The sequence below is a fragment of the Rhincodon typus genome, chromosome 2 (genome assembly GCF_021869965.1).
Source record: "Rhincodon typus isolate 14 chromosome 2, sRhiTyp1.1, whole genome shotgun sequence".
NCBI lineage: Eukaryota > Metazoa > Chordata > Chondrichthyes > Orectolobiformes > Rhincodontidae > Rhincodon > Rhincodon typus.
Window position 1 is genome coordinate 124,076,973 of NC_063333.1, and position 16,559 is coordinate 124,093,531.

General features: G+C 42.3%; 1 protein-coding gene across 9 annotated transcripts in view; it reads right to left on the reverse strand.

The window, feature by feature from the left end:
• The window catches only part of elmo1 (engulfment and cell motility 1 (ced-12 homolog, C. elegans)), a 267,831-nt gene that overhangs the window by 72,313 nt on the left and 178,959 nt on the right, over positions 1-16,559 (reverse strand). For all 9 annotated transcript variants that reach the window (XM_048613453.1, XM_048613493.1, XM_048613463.1 and 6 more), the window contains one exon: positions 12,069-12,205. In XM_048613453.1, the coding sequence (XP_048469410.1) occupies positions 12,069-12,205 (137 nt within the window). The remainder of the gene's footprint in view (positions 1-12,068; positions 12,206-16,559) is intronic.

The following is a 16,559-nucleotide window of genomic DNA, read 5'->3' on the forward strand; positions in this document are numbered from 1 at the left end:
TTCATTGAAGAAAGCATTCTGCTACTGAAGTACAGTAAACTATTTTTAAACACAGGAACAAAAACAAAGTTGCTGGTAAAGCTCAGCAGGTCTGGCAGCATCTGTGAAGGAGAAAACAGAGTTAACGTTTCAGGTCCGGTGACCCTTCCTCAGAACAGTTCTTTTGGTTTTTATAAACTATTTTTAAACTTGGTCTATCTTTTTAAAGCTGCAATTTCTAACTGACCTCAGCGAAAATGTTCGCTGCTCAACTACTCCTGCAGATATTACCTAACCAACCTGTTCAGATATGTTACGACACAATTCTGTAGCAGGTGGGATTTGAACATGGGTCTCCTGGCTCAGAGATAGCTGCAAATAACAGACACATCTCAAAGCCAATTAGCGGCTAATTGCAGTTGTGCAGACAAGTTAGCCTGGAAAGTAAATGTGACATCAGGGTTTTACTTCTTCATCACTTCTGTAGTGATTTTAATTCTGTCTTGTAAATACAATATTTCAGCCACTTAGATCTGAGTGTATTACAGGTAGGCTCAACCAGATGAATGTGATACTTTGGGGAATAAGAAAATGAGACAGTTATTTCAATTTGTGAATTGACACACTGTCTAGTCATAAGTGACAGCAAGATTGTGCAAATTTAAAATAAATAAATCAATCAGATTTTAATTTAGTTTCTGCACTCTTCTTTCATACTATGTCACAATGTGCTTTTGTGTTTCAAATGCAACTGTAGTTGTATTGCTGTGTCTACTATTTTAATGCAGACATTGACATTATTGTTGGAATTTTTCATACAACCCTTAAAATAACAAACAGGGAATTTCAAATAAATGATTTCAAAATTCATTTTCATTTTCAAGTTTCCTCAAAGCCTTGACCCTTCTTACTTCTGGAACCTTCTTCAACCCTAAATTCTCCAAGATCTATCCATTCCACCAACTTTAACCTTCTGTGTTTCTCCAGCTGTCATTGTGAAGAAATCTGTGGTTTGCAGGACTGTAGCTAACATAAAGCTTTATAACTTTAATCAGAAAATGGCTGCTCATATCACCTTGGCCTATGCAATTTGCCATCTTGTGCTTTTGAAGCTAGGATCAGGAGTAGATTTTGGATGAGAAAAGGAAGAGGTCTATTCAAATTCAAAAATTGAGACTGGTTGAATTTGAGATGAGAAATGCTGACTAACAATCTTTCCTTTTATCCAGCAAAATAAGTTTGCTTAACATTAACATGAAAACTCTTTGAAACTTAGGTTCAGTAATGCTATATGGTTTAATTAAAAACATAATTTCAGGAGAACCTCTACGTTCATAAGAGGGCTAACATTATCAAGATATCTGGGAACCATTAATCAGATGCCAGGTTAGAACAGTAAATAGTGATAAATGATTTTTCCCTTACTTTTCGGAGATGCCCTTGGCGTATTTTTTGTGTGTGTTGATGGAATTATATAACTGCAAATTGTTACTATGGGCCACGCTTTAATAATACTGTAATTACATTTTTGAAAGGGAAAACTAGCAGCATGACTATATGAAATATATATGCAGAATTATTAAACACAGCAAGTAATGGTAATGGAATGTGGATTAAGCACAGTATCTAGAGATAATATTGATCAGGACGAGAATTACCCTATATGTGCCTGCCCGCAGAAAATGTAGAACAGAATTAAAGACTATGTTTAATCCTCATCCACAGATTAATTTCCAAAAATGAAAGCTGGGTATACACTCCAATAGGGCCCCAGTAAGGATTCAGAAGCAGATAAGGAACATCACACAGAAAGGTATGTTCTCAGTTTACTAAAACTGGAGCAACAAGTTCAAATGATTGTTGACAAAAGCAGCATTAATAGAATAGACTAGCCAAATTGTGACAGACTAAGGAGATTAGAAGATCATCATTTAGTTGCTAATCTACTTATTATGCATTCTGTTCAGAGAGCTTCTTCAGATACAGGAGTAGGAATACAGAGTAACAGAATCTAATCAGATCTTTTTATAACTGTAATATGACTTCCACTCCATGGCAATTCATCCTTCTTCAAGATAAAGACAAACATTATATTAGCTTTCTAAATGAGGTTTTGCACCCATTCACTACATTTTAGTGAATTCTGCCCTTGGACCTCTAAATATCCCCACCGCTCCAGAGTTTCTAGTTTCTCTTCACTTTGTAAATACTTTGAGCTATATTTCTTTGGCAAAGAGTGCACAGCATTACATGAAAGAGGACTAAAGTGGAATTAAGCAAAAGGTATAAGGAAGAAACAAAGTCTAAGTTTACTCTGTTAAAGAGCAAAGAGGAAATTATGTAACTGTGATTCAGCCACAGTACGACAACAAGGCAGATAAAAGGAAAGCTGGAAGAACACAGCAAGCCAGGCAGCATCGGCAGGAAAGGAGAAGTCAACGTTTTGGGTATTACCCTTCTTCAGGATTGGATGTGGGGATAGGAGAAGCTGCAGATAAAGAGAAGGGGGGGTGAAGGGGTGGAGGCGGAAAGGTGGTGATAAGTGGACACTGGTAGTAAGTACGGGCTGGTTGGTCGATGGGAGGGATGAATCCAGTTGGTAGTTGGAAGGGAGGGTCAGTAGATGGAATGGAAAGGAAGAAGTGGGTCTGGAAAGGGAACTGGAGAATGGGTGGGAAGGTTTTTGAAACTGGAGAGCTCAATGCTGAGTCCTCCGGGCTGTAAGTTGCCCAGGCTGAAGATAAGGTGCTGTTCCTCAAATTTGTGTTCAGAGTCACTGCGACATTGGAGGAGGCTGAGGAAAGACATGTTGGAGGGGGTGTGGTGGGGCGGAGTTGGAATGGGAGGTGACCAGGAGCTTAGGCTGGCCATTACAGTCCAGGTAAGATGCTCGGAGAAACGGTCACCTCAACTATGTTTGGTCTCACTGATGTAGAGAAGACCACATCAGGAGCAGCGGATGCAAGAGACAAGGTTGGAGGAGGTGCAGGTGAGGCTCTGGTATTGGTGGAGGGGGACTTCCATGAGACCCATCCAGTTCCCCCTCCACCAATACTCTCCTCCGCCTCGCCGAACTAGTCCTCACTCTCAATAACTTTTCCTTCAATTTTTCCCACTTTCTCCAAATCCAGGGGATTGCCACAGGCATTCACATGGGCCCCAGCTATGCCTGCCTCTCTGTCAGTTATGTCAAACAGTCCCTCTTCAGTAAGTACACCAGTACTGTTCCCCAGCTCTTCCGCTGTTACATCGATGCTGATTCCTGCACCCAAGCTGAACTGGAACAGTTCATCTACTTCGCTAACAACTTCCACTCCACTCTCAAATGCACTTGGTTGATCTCCGACACCTCCCTCTCCTTTCTTGACCTCTCCGTTTCCATTTCTGGCATCTGTTTACAGACCGACATTTTATATAAACCCGCAGACTCCCATAGCTACCTAGACTACACCTCCTCCCACTCTGTATCCTGCAAAAACACCATCCCATTTTCCCAATTTCTCCGTCTCTGTCGCATCTGTTCTGAGGAGGAGATGTTCCACTCCCAAGCATCCCAGGTGTCCACCATTTTTTAAACAACACTCTTTCCCCCCTCAGTCATCCAGACAGCCATCCACCATGCCCCCTCCATTCACTGCTCCACAGCTCTTAACCACCCCACCCCTCCCCAACATAATAAAGATAGGGTCCCGTTTGTCCTACTTTCCACCTCACCAGCCTCTGTATCCAACATACCATCCTTAAACACTTCCGCCAACTCCAATTAGGTCCCACCACCCAGAGCATCTTCCACTCCCCAACCCTCTCTGCCTTCCGTAAGGACCATTCCCTTTGCCACACCGTAGTTTGCGCCACACTCCCCACTAACCACTTCAACCCCCCCAGATACCTTTCCCTGTAACTGTCAAAGATGCAACACCTGCCCACACACCACCTCCTTCACCTCCATCCAGGGCCCTAAACAGTGCTTCCAGGTGAGACACAGCTTCACCTGCACCTCCTCCAACCTAGTCTACTGCATCCGGTGCTCCCGATGTGGTCTTCTCTACATCGGTGAGACCAAACGTATACTAGGTGACTGTTTTGCCAAGCATCTTCACCTAGCCTATAGTGCCAGCCTAAGATCCCAGTCACTGCCCATTTCAACTCCCCATACCATCCCCACCCACTCCCCCTCCGGCATGTCCATCCTCGTCCTCCTCCAGTGTCGCAGCGATTCCAAATGCAAATTTGAGGAACAACACCTTACTTATCTTCCACCTGGGCACCCTACAGCCTGGAGGACTCAACGCTGAGTGTTCCAATTTCAAATTACCTTCCCATCCCTCCCCCGGCTCCCTTTCCAGTCCCACCTCCTCCCTTCCATTCCACCTACTGACCCTCCCTTCCAGCTACCAACTGGATTCATCCCTCCCATCCACCTATGACCACCATTCTGTTACCCCACCCATCCCCCACACCGCTCCCCCCCACCCCCCGACTTTACCTGCAGCTCCCCCTATCCCTACATCCAGTCCTGAAGAAGGGTAATACCCGAAACATAGACTTCTCCTTTCCTCCAAATGCTGCCTGGCCTGCTGTGTTCTTCCAGCCTCCTGTTTGCCTACTTTTGATTCCAGCATTTGCAGCATTTTTTGTCTCTATATAAAAGGAAGGGACCTGGTGATGGTTTATTAAACTAAGGAGCCCAAATAAAGCAGGCTGACAGCTGGTGAGCAGTGGCTGAAATGTCAGTTATATCAAGTTGATTGGATATTTGTAATACCTTTATTTCTCTTACATTCTACACAATATTCCTCTTCTACAATAATATACCAGTTTATGCTACTTGATTCTGACAGGACGGGAAGATAGTGGAGGAGTAGGGTTCGTAAGCCAGAGCTCGTCCACTCCATCCATTCCTTCTCCTCTTTTCATCTTTTTTTCTTCTTTTTCCTTCTTTTCTTTCTCTCCACTTAGCTCCATTCCTCGGATGGCATCGGTGGAGAAGAGTTGGGCCAGCGCCGACTCTAGGGGACTCCTGGCCTCCTTGAGGAATCCTTGTGTGGACTCCCAGCCTTGAGGAAGCCCACCGCGGACTCCCAGCCTTGAGGAAGCCCAGCGCGGACTCCCAGCCTTGAGGTGAAACTCAGTGTAGACTCCCTGCTTTAGAACTTTTTGATCTATACCTAAGATTTTGTACCTAGGTATCTTTGTACCTACGATGGCACCAGGAATGGTGATGTTGTACACTTTTCACTGTACTCATGTATCCCCGTACTTGAGTGCAAAAAACCTAATTCTAATTCACATTTGAAAAAGCGATGCATAGTTATTCTAATAAAGTTGTCAACGCAAATACCCTTAACAGCTAAACAGCTTTCTGACATAAGGTACTTTATACAGATTCTTGCAAGATCCAGACACGAAAATCTCAGGAGAATAAAGACTGGCAACACAATGTGAAAACTCTCCATTCTACATTTAATATTTAAGCCCAACAAGGTCAATATTGACTTGGTTTTGTATTCTGCCTTTGAACTGTTTCACATGCCCTCACTTATATTTCTACCAGTGAGATCTGCTGCAAGCAGCTGTCTCACGTTTGTGTGAATACCAGTCAATCATAGATAAATTGCATGTATTAAAGACTCCACTCCCTACTGAATTATAGAAAGCAACCACCTCCATAGTCATTATTTGTTCAGAAATTCCTCTTCCCACTAAAGCTTTTGACTCCTGTAACTCTGGCAACATATGCTCAAATAAAATTTGCATTAACATTGAGTCTACACTGCAGAAACACACCAACTGGCCCAAAGTTTCATGCTGATATTTACCCTCCAAAGGAGCTTTCTCCAACCTCTTTTCACCTGACCCTATTAACACATCCTCACATTGCTTTCTCCATCATGTGTTTGTCCAGTTTCCCATGAAATGCATCTATCCTCAACTCCTTGTGGCAATGCATTTCCAATTTTGAGCACCTTCTTGATAAACATTCTCTCTTGAATTCATGGTTGGAGTTAATGATTGTCTTACATTCATCGTCTACTGTTTTGGACTCTCCCTGCAATTAGAAGCATTTTTTTCTGTGTTCGTCTAATCACATCTTTTCCAGCTTTAAAAACTCACTTAGCTCATTTAGGGCCCAAGAATTCCACTTAGGGCGGCACGGTGGTTCGGTGGTTAGCACTGCTGCCTCACAGCGCAGGTTCGATTCCAGCTTCAGGCGACTGTCTGTGTGGAGTTAGCACATTCTCCCCGTGTCTGCGTGGGTTTCCTCCAGGTGCTCCGGTTTCCTCCCACAGTCCAAAGATGTGCAGGTTAGGTGGATTGGCCAGGCTGAATTGCCTATTGTGTCCAGGGATGTGCAGGCTAGGTGGATTAGCAATGGATTACAGGAATAGGGTAAGGAAGTGGGTGAGGGTGGCAGGCTTTTCAGAGGATTGTGTGGACCCAATGGCCTGAAAGGTCTGCTTCTACACTGTAGGGATTCTACGCTTCTAAGGCAACTGAATGAAGCCCAGCAGGTGGATTGACAACTTGATATTTTTATTTCAACAAATCTCTAAGGGATTTCAATTACAGGACAGCTCCAACAAATTCAGATAATCTAATATCACAGCAGAACACCAGCAATAATTCAATCACTAGTCTGTATCAGTCTTAATAATACTTGATACAATCACAGCATATTTTTGCACAGCACGTCAGATTCTTTAGCTGAGCAATTCATTAGGTAATTTTTTAAGCGTTAAAAAGGGCACTGGGCAACTAGGTTGTGCCCAAAATCACAGGCCCGAGGGTTGTGCGACATTCATCCTCACCCCACATCTAAATAAGTGCAGTGGGTTAGTGAAACCTGCCACACATCTTCTGACAGTTTATCCAATTGTATAGTGAATGTTTTGTTGGTTAATTCATGGCAGTGGGAAGGCAACGGAAGGGAGAGAGAGTGAGAGAGACAGCGCGAGGTGAAGATGATAATGGGGAGAGAGAAGATGAATACAATAAGGGGGCCTGATTATGGGACAGCAATAGTCTTCTGATGAGCAGGAAAAAGTGTTCCAGTTTCTCCTTCATCTGCAAGAATGTTGCAGGAACGATTATAGCTTTTTAAATAAAACTATTGGTGGCTGGAGATTAATCTTCAACTGGGCAGCCTCACTGCAAATCAACGTCAGCTCAGGGACCGTACACCAACAATAAATTTCTCATTTGTAATAGGTCCAGCACCAGACTTAGGCTTCCACCACCAGACTTAGGCTTCCACCAATGCTGCTTCAAAAAACACGCATGCTATTTGCAGTTATGCATTTTAAAGCATCAAGGTGCTTGGTATATAAATAGAGCTTCACCTGTTTTTATAGTGGACATGCAACCCACTTTCTAACATTTTTGCTATTTCTAGGTCACTACTTTGTTTTGTTAGAAAACATGCGTAAGAAATCATGCTAATAACCCTCCTCCTAGTTACAACACTCTGAAAAGCAGTTCTATGACTTTTTTTTTTAAGATTGCTCTGAGGAATATGCTAGTGGTGTCCCATGATCAATATAGTTGGAAATAAGAGCAGAATTTCTTTTCTAGTTAATTAACGGGATGTGAACATTACTGACAGGATCACATCTATTGTCAATTCTTAAACTGCCCTCAAGTAATTGGTGATGAGTTGCCTTCTTGAACTGCTACAATCCTGGTGTTATAGGTACCCCTAGAGTTCGGTTAATGAGGCGGTTCCAAAGATTTTGAAGAAGGAATGATAATGTCATTTCTAAGTCAGGATACCTTGCTCTTCAAGTCGGTAGACATCTGGAAGGTGTTACTGAAACAATCTTTCTCATACGGTCATGCAGCATAGAAACAGACCCTTTGGTCCAACCAGTCCACGCTCACCATGTTCCCAAACTAAACTAGTCCCACCTGCCTGCACTTGGCCCATATCCCTCCAAACCTTTCCTATTCATGAACTTAACTAAATGTCTTTTAAACATTGTAACTGTACCTGTATTCAACACTTTCTCTGGCAGTTCATTCCATACACGAATCACTCTCTGTGCAAAAAAGTTGCCCCTCATGTCGTTTTTAAAACTTTCTCCTCTCACCTTAAAAATATGCTCCCTTGTCTTGAACTCCCCCACCCTAGGGAATAGACCCTTATCATTCACCTTATCTATGCCCCTTATAATTTATAAACCTCAATAAGGTCACCCCTCAACCCCCTTCAATCCAGTGAAAAAATGCCCCAGTCTTTTAAGCCTATTTTAATATCTCCAACCCTCCTTTCCCAGCAACATGTCTGAAAGTAGTTCTGTAGAACATCTTGAGCTGCTGCAAATTGATGCAGCCATGATAGGCCAGTGGTCAAACAAGTGAAAGTTTGAGATGGTCGAAGGGGTGCTAATCAAGAGTTTTGGTTTGTCCTGAAAGCTGGGTCAATTATTTTTGGAGCTATGTTCATCCAAGCAAGATGAGAGTATCACATTCTTGACATGAACCTAGTCAGTGTTGGATAAGCTTTGGGGCATCAGACGATGAGTTATTCACTGTAGAAAACCCAAACTCTGACCAGATATTGAAGCTACACATTATTTATGTGGCTGATCCAGTTAGGTTCCTGGTCAATGGCAACCCCTCTTCTACCAGCCCACCTCACTGATTGTTGATGGTAAGGTATTTTGGGCTGGTAATTGTAGCTAAGCTTATTCTTGTTGGAGACTGGCACTTCCTGGTACTTCTGAAAAGTATTGCTCTTGCCAAACTTCTCAGCTCAATCCTGAATATTGACTAGTCTTGCTGCACATGGACATGGACTGCTTCAGCGCCTGAGGAGTCACGAATGATACTGAACACTCTGCAAACCTGCTTCTGACTTTAAGATGGAGGGAAAATCATTGAGAAGCAGCTATAGATGTTTTGGACCTAGGACACTGCCAAGAAACATGCAACAGATCCCCCTAGGCTGAGATGAACAGCTTCCAGCAGTGACTGAGGCTATCTTCTATCTTGTTGCTCAGCACTACCTCCACCTGAAGTTAGATAGATTCAGAATAGAATCCACCAGCTCAAAACCAGGCAACCATGAGGTGTTGTCAGACATCAGCAGTGGCAGAATTGTATCGAACCTCATTTTGTAATTGCATGGACAAACATATCACTTAGTCTACTATTACCATCCATCAAGCCTGGGAACAAATCCTTTTTACATGACAAGTGCAAGAGGACATGCCAGGAGCAGCACCAGACAGCAACAAAAATGATCAGTCGACCTGGTGATGTTACAGCATATGCATGCCAAACAGAAGAAGCAGAATGTGATAGACAAAATTAAGTGATCCACAATCAATGGATCAGATTAAAGGGCTGCAGTCCTGCCACATGTAGTTATGAATGGGGGTGGGCCATTAAACAAACTAATCAGAGTAGGAGACTCCACAAGCATATGCACCCTCAATAATGGGAAGCCTAGCACAAAGGACAAGACTTGTATTTGCAACAATCTTCAGCCAGAAGCGTCATGTGAATCATCCATCTTAATGTGGACATTCAGTTGGCACAAAACCCAGTCATTAAACAGTTGGATTTCATTCCATGTAATGTCAAGAAATGGCTAACATCAGTGGGTATAGAAAAAGGCCATGGACTCTACTGTGGAATGTAAGACTTGTACTCGTTCTGGTACAGCAACAATGTGAAAACATCCAGTCCTAGTCACAAAAAGCAGGACAAATGAAACCTGGCCATGTATTGCCCCAGTCATCAGCAAAATTATGGAAATTGCTTTTGACAATGCTGTCAGTCACACTTAGCCAACAATAACCAGCTCATGGATGCTCAGTCTGGGTTCTCTCAGGGCCATTTGACTGTAGGCCTCTTCACAGGAGTTTTCCAAGCATGGACAAAAGAGCTGAACTTAAGACATGAGATGAAAAAGTGCTTGAGACATCAAAGCAGCACTTGAATATGGTATGAAGGAGCCTCAACAATATTTGTATCAGTGAGAAATGAAGAAAAATCTCAACTGGTTGGAATCATACTTGGAAAAAAAAAATCATTGGAGGACAACCATTTCAGCTTCAGCACATCAATGCCAGAGTTCCTCAGGTTAGTGTTCAAGGCCTACCACCTATAGGAATGAAAACCAAAAGGACTGTGGATGCTGTAAATCAGGAACAAAAACAGAAGTTGCTGGAAAAGCTCAGCAGGTCTGGCAGCATCTGTGAAGAAAAAATCAGAGTTAACATTTCGGATCCAGTAACCTTTCCTCAGAACTCCTATTTTTTCTTTATAGATGCTGCCAGACCTGCTGAGCTTATCCAGCAACTTCTGTTTTTGCACCTATAGCAATGACCTTCCCTCCATCATAAGCTAAGAGGTGGGGATGTTCTCTGATGATTGCACAATGTTCAATATAATTTTTCAGTATGATACTGAAGCAGTCAGTGCTCACAGGCAGCAAAACCTGCACATCCTCCAGGCTTCGGCTAGTATTTGGCAAGTTACATGCATGTCATGCAAGCATCAGACAATGACCATCACCAACAAGAGAGAAACTAACCATCTCCCCCTGACATCGAACAGAATCAGCATTGCCTAGTTCACCAATGTCAACATCCTGGTGTTTAACTTCAACCAGAAACTGAACTAAACTAGCCATATGTATATATAAAACTGTAGCTGCAAAACAAAGTCAGAGTTGAGCAATTTTGCAACGGGTAACTCACTTTCTGACTCTGCAAATCTTGTCTATCATCCACAAGGCACAAGACTGGAATGTGATGGAATATGGCTTGCTTGCCTGCATGTGGCACAGAAATACTTGAGAAGGTCCACACTATCTTGGACAAAGCAGGCTGTTTGATCAGCACCCCAAACATCATCTTAAACGTTGCAGTGCACAGTGGTGGTATGTATGATCCACAGATCATACAGCAGTACCTTGCCAAGGTTCCTTTGTCAGTACGGTGCAGAGATGAGATTTTCATTACCTGGCAGAATATGAGCACAGGTGCATCGGAACACCAAATCTTGCAACTCCCCCCACCAAGTCACACAACATGCTGACTTAAAACAATATCACTGCTCTTTCCTTGTAATTGAATAAAAATCAGGAAGTCCCTCTCTGAACAGTGGTGAGGATATACCTACATCAAATGGAACTATAGCATTTTAAGAAGTTGGCATTCACTATCTTCGCAATGACAATTAAAGACAGGCTTTACTAAAGCCACTCACCCTGTAAATGAATTAAACTGAACTTCCCTGTATTAGGTATGACATACAAGACAGTTGTGTGTTTTCTTCCTATTTGCCACTGGCTTCAATTTTTCAGCTAATGGATGAGATATTATTAGCTGCAACGTTAGCCTGTATATTCAGACCACTTTTAGCACAGAATTTGCAGTGGGAAAACACTCAAGGTCACACTTACTTTTGCCTGCCCCAAGAGTGATATATTTGTTTTTACCCTGATCTAATTAAAGGTTGAATTGAATTCAGAATGTATTTTCTGTTTATTTGTTGCTTCACTGCAAACCTTTAGAATAGACAGCATGTAAAACTGATTTGGCAAATGCATTGTGCCCTGTCTCATCATACAACACAAGACATGTCCTTATAGCTACTAGCATATGTACAGATCTAAACAGCTTGGAAAATGGTTAGATAGATTACTTGATGTCAAAACTGCATTAAAACAGCTTTCTATGCATACAAAACCTGGAATGATTGGAATGAAACATCGGGTGGGTTACACTTGTATGTGAGTTGAGCTGAAGGCTCAGTTTATAAAAATCTTCCTTGAAAATTAACTATTGCTGGGATTGAGTAAAATGTCAAGATCAGTCACACATTGCAGTGATATCACACTGACATTTGACAGAGTGGTTATTTCAAGATCTTCATGAAATTCAGAAGGAAGCTGGCATTAGTGCTGTTTCTTTTTAAAGCTACAAAGGAAATTCACCATATGTTAGCGATGTCAGGACTTGGTTTTCTCACAGTACATGTTGGCATTACAGAACATGCATCAATAAATTATCTTTCACTTTAGGAGTATAAATCTTCAATTCTATCACAGTCCAGCAACACAAAGCAGCAGCACTGACCTTGTTGAAGTCCTCAGACGTTGCTCTCATTTCCTTCCAAGTCTTATTTAACAGCTGGATACAGATGCAGAAAAACTCCTCAAACGATCGGTCGTGGGTAAAAAACATGGGGTGAAATTCATTGCAGGTCTCACTGGCTGTGGAGTCATTTGAGAATTGGTCACAGGGCAAAAATGGTGGGAGAGGAGGAATAGGTGAAAGACAGAAGTGGGGGTCAAGTTGAAAAGAGGGAAGAGGTTTGAGGGATGCGAGGGAAAGAGGGTGGTGAAAGGAAGCAATGGGGGGGGGGGGTTGGAGAGGAGCATGGGGGGAAGGAAGTAGAAAATACAACATTTTTATACACAGACTTCAAACACTATGTAACGGGTAACAATGCACACATTCTTAAACATTACAGCTTCAACTAAACATGTAGGCCTAGATTTACAGAGTTGTGGACATTACAGAAACCTAAAAAAGTGGTGGACTGATCCATATCCAGAAGTCCTGCCCCTATTTCTGACATACCTCAGTAGGGAAGGAGGACACACATTGGGGAATCCAAACTTAGTAGGGGTCACTTGAACACTCTGCTGAGTTCAAATAGAACAGATTTCTGTCCAAACAAGAGCCTTATCCCCCACTGCAGGAGTTAAGAATTCTTGGATCAGACAGTAAAGTTTGTGGAGAGCAGATTCAGTCTGTAGAACTTTCAAGCTTTTTTAAATAAACTACTCCTTAAAAATAAAAGACACACCTGTGCCTGACAATTAAAAAACTCTGATCTAGCAATTTCAATGGCTACTTTCAATGATTTAATCCTACATGTTATCACTGTAGCATTACTAGTGCTTGACTGCTTTCCAGAACTATTGTTATCCTGATCAGCAGGACTCCAAACTCACAGCTTGTTTGACTATGAACTCGAAGAGGTTATTAAGGGATCAGCTGTCTTTCATGTGGAGTTATGAGCATGAACATTTGATTTTGTAAGGGTTAAGTATTTGACGGAATTCAAATGTATTGAATGGGTTTTCACAAATGAGATTTTTGTCTATACAGTGAAGCTTGCGATCGACATTTGGAACATTATTTTAGTTCAAATCAGCATAGCACAGAGGTCAACTAATGACAGATCCTGGACGAATTTGTATGCTAGTTATAAGACTGTGCGGCTTCAGGTGGCATTAAGTTAGCATTGAGCTGTCAGGGCCTCTGGGAGTCATGCACTGGTACAAGTGAGTGATGGGCATGGACATGCGGTTAAGTGGCGGGTGCCTTTGAAATATTAGGTGCCAGGCCTACAGGGCCTAAAGTTTAGGCAGAAAACAGGAACCGAGGCAAGTCTTTAAGATAGTCCATCCTGGCACTTGGGAACATCTGTGTCCGGCTCCGATCTGAGCCTGGGGGTAGCAGGCCTGAGTCCATCTCAGGCTGGAGTGGGCATCGGGCCCGATGGGGCACTTGGCTCCTGAGGCATGTGTGGCAAGGTGACTCAGCCAACTCAGAAGTGAAAATCCAGCTCATACAGTCCAGTTCAGAGTGATAAGACAAAGAAAACTCAAAGATAACAAAAGCTATTTGGTTCTTTGGAACTCACCATTTCAGATATAGGTTTACACTCAATAATTAAAACATACTGATCCACGGCCCCATCCAGTCTGGGAGGATGAATTCTTTCATATTACTTGTAACAGTCACTGAGATCCGGAACATCATTCTCACAATAGCTTCACAATTACTCAAAAATTTGCCCTTAGTTCTACCCAGGGTCCATGGCTTCTAGGCGCTGAACAAATCAGTCTATATTTAGATGGTGTGTGTTGGTATGAGACTGGAAAAGCACAGCAGGTCAGACAGCATCCAAGGAGCAGGTAAGTCAATGTTTTGCGCTGAAATCCTTCGTCAGGACTCTATATTTGCACAGTGCTTTGTGATTTTCATCAGAACGTTTCAACATATTCAGTTTTCCTTGGAAGTCATAGATGAGTAATTGTGATAATATCTCCACTATAATACGGACTATGAACATTCAGATCAAACCCACTCACCCCTCCCTGGCCCTGGAAGTGACTGTCATTAGTATTATAGATTCCCTGCAGTATGCAGAAAACGGCTAGGAATAACTGATCTTAACCCTGTACATCTAATAGCCATCAATAAGGAATTCATTCATCCAACAAAATACTAAAGTGCTCCATGTATGACACAATAGTGATATAAACACATTTTATAAGCAGAAGAAAATGGAAGATTTATTTATTTAATATGAAATGGTTCTTCAGTTCAGTTGGTAAAGAAAATAACTTGTATTTATTAAACCACTTTCAAGGTCTAAAGGACATGACAGGCAATGAAGCACCTTTGAAGATTATTAACGTAGGAAATATTGCAGCCAAATTGTGCACAGCATTAACCCACAAACAGTAAGAAGATACATGATCACATTATGTTTTAAAGTTTCCCTGCATTGAAGCTATTTTCAGGACTACGACATCTAATCTATCGCTTAATTAAAGTTAGATTGATAAGAAAATAAACGAGCTCAATAAATATTATGACAAACATTTCAAATCAAAGAACATAAAGCTATTGGTTAATCTATGCAACAACATATGTGGTCAGTCATGGCTACTTAGTAGCATTTTTATCAGAGTCAGAAAGTTATGGGTTCACATTCCATTCGAGATAATTCCGAACATAACCTAGGATGATACTTCAATACAAAATTTTAAGGAATGCTACACCAACAGGCAAGGGTAAAAAATTTGCTCTCGGTGGGGGATTTCAACGTCCACCAGCAAGAGTGGCTCGGCACCAGCACTACTGATCCAGCTGGACGGGTCCTAAAGAACATAGCTGCTAGACTGAGTCTGCAGCAGGTGGTGAGGGAATCTCTAGGAGGGAAAAACATACTTGACCTCAGCCTTACCAATCTGCCGGTTGCAGATGCATCTGCCCATTGCCATATTGGTAAGAGTGACCACCGGAAACAAAGTCCCACCTTCACATTGAGAATGCCCTCAATCGTGTTGTGCGGCACTATCATCATGCTAAATGGGACAGACTTCAAAAAGATCTAATGATTCAAAGCTGGGCGTCCATGAGATGCTACCATCACTGAAATTCCCACTATCAATGTCCGTGGGGTTACACTGACCAGAAACTCAACAGGGTTCCCCATATAAGCACACAGTGGTTACAAGAGCAGGTCAGAGGCTAGGAATACTGTGGCAAGTAACACACCTCCTGACTTCCCAAAGCCTGTCCACCATCTACAAGGCACAAGTCAGGAGTATGATGGAATACTCCACACTTGCGCTGGATGAGTGCAGCCCCAACAACACTGAAGAAGCTCGACACCATTGAGGATAAAGCAGGCCACTTGACTGACACCACATCCATACGCATCCACTCTCTCCACCACCCATGCTCATTAGCAGCAGTGCATACTATCTACAAGATGCACTGCAGAAATTCAGCAAAGATCTTGAGACAGCACCTTTTGAATCCACAACGACTTCCATCTAGAAAGTCAAGAGCAGCAGACATATGGGAACACCACCAGCTGCAAGTTCCCTCCAAGTAACTCACCATCCTGACTTCAAATTACATTGCCGTTCCTTCACTATCGCTGGGTCAAAATCCTGGAATTCCTTCCCTAAGGGCATTGTAGGTCACCCTACAATGTGTGGACTGCAGCGGTTCAAGAAGGTAGCTCACCACCACCTTCTCAAGGGCAACTAGGAACGGGCAATAAATGCTGGCCAGCGAGCAATGCCCATGTCCCACGAGTGAATTAAATAGACGAAACAATAAAAAGAGGCTTACCTCTCCTTTTAGAAGTCTGTAAACTATCACATACCACCACTAGAAGAAAAGCCAGGGGCCTTATCTTGGCATCCCATAAACATGTCTTTCTAAAGCAATATTATAAACCTGAAATTATCAGGCCATTTTCTTATTGCCTTTTGTGAGAGTTTCCTAGGCACTTATTGGCTGCTTGTGTCCTACATTATGACAATAACTTTGCTTGAGAAGCAATTCATTGGCCATAAAACATTTGGGCTTGCCCTGGTGACATAAAAAATGGTGTAAAATAAACAGAAAGGTTCTACCTTTATAACTACTTTTGGGACACTGGTGGTGCAGAATGGTTGCTGCGTTTACCTACATTATCAATGCATTTTACAAGTGATTCATTGATTAGTTTGAGGTGTGTTAATGCGCTTGAAATGTAAATATCCATTTTAAACATCCAAAACTAGGCAACGTTTCTCACTTGTCTCTCCCCTCTGTTTTAAACAGAAACAGTGATTATCTTAATACAAATATGTTGGCAAATAAATTAGGATCAAGAATAGAGATAGTAGGAACTGCAGATGCTGGAGAATCTGAGATAACAAGGTGTAGAGCTGGATGAACACAGCAGGCCAAGCAGCATCAGAGGAGCAGGAAGGCTGACGTTTCGGGCCTAGACCCTTCTTCAGAAATGATTTCTGAAGAAGGGTC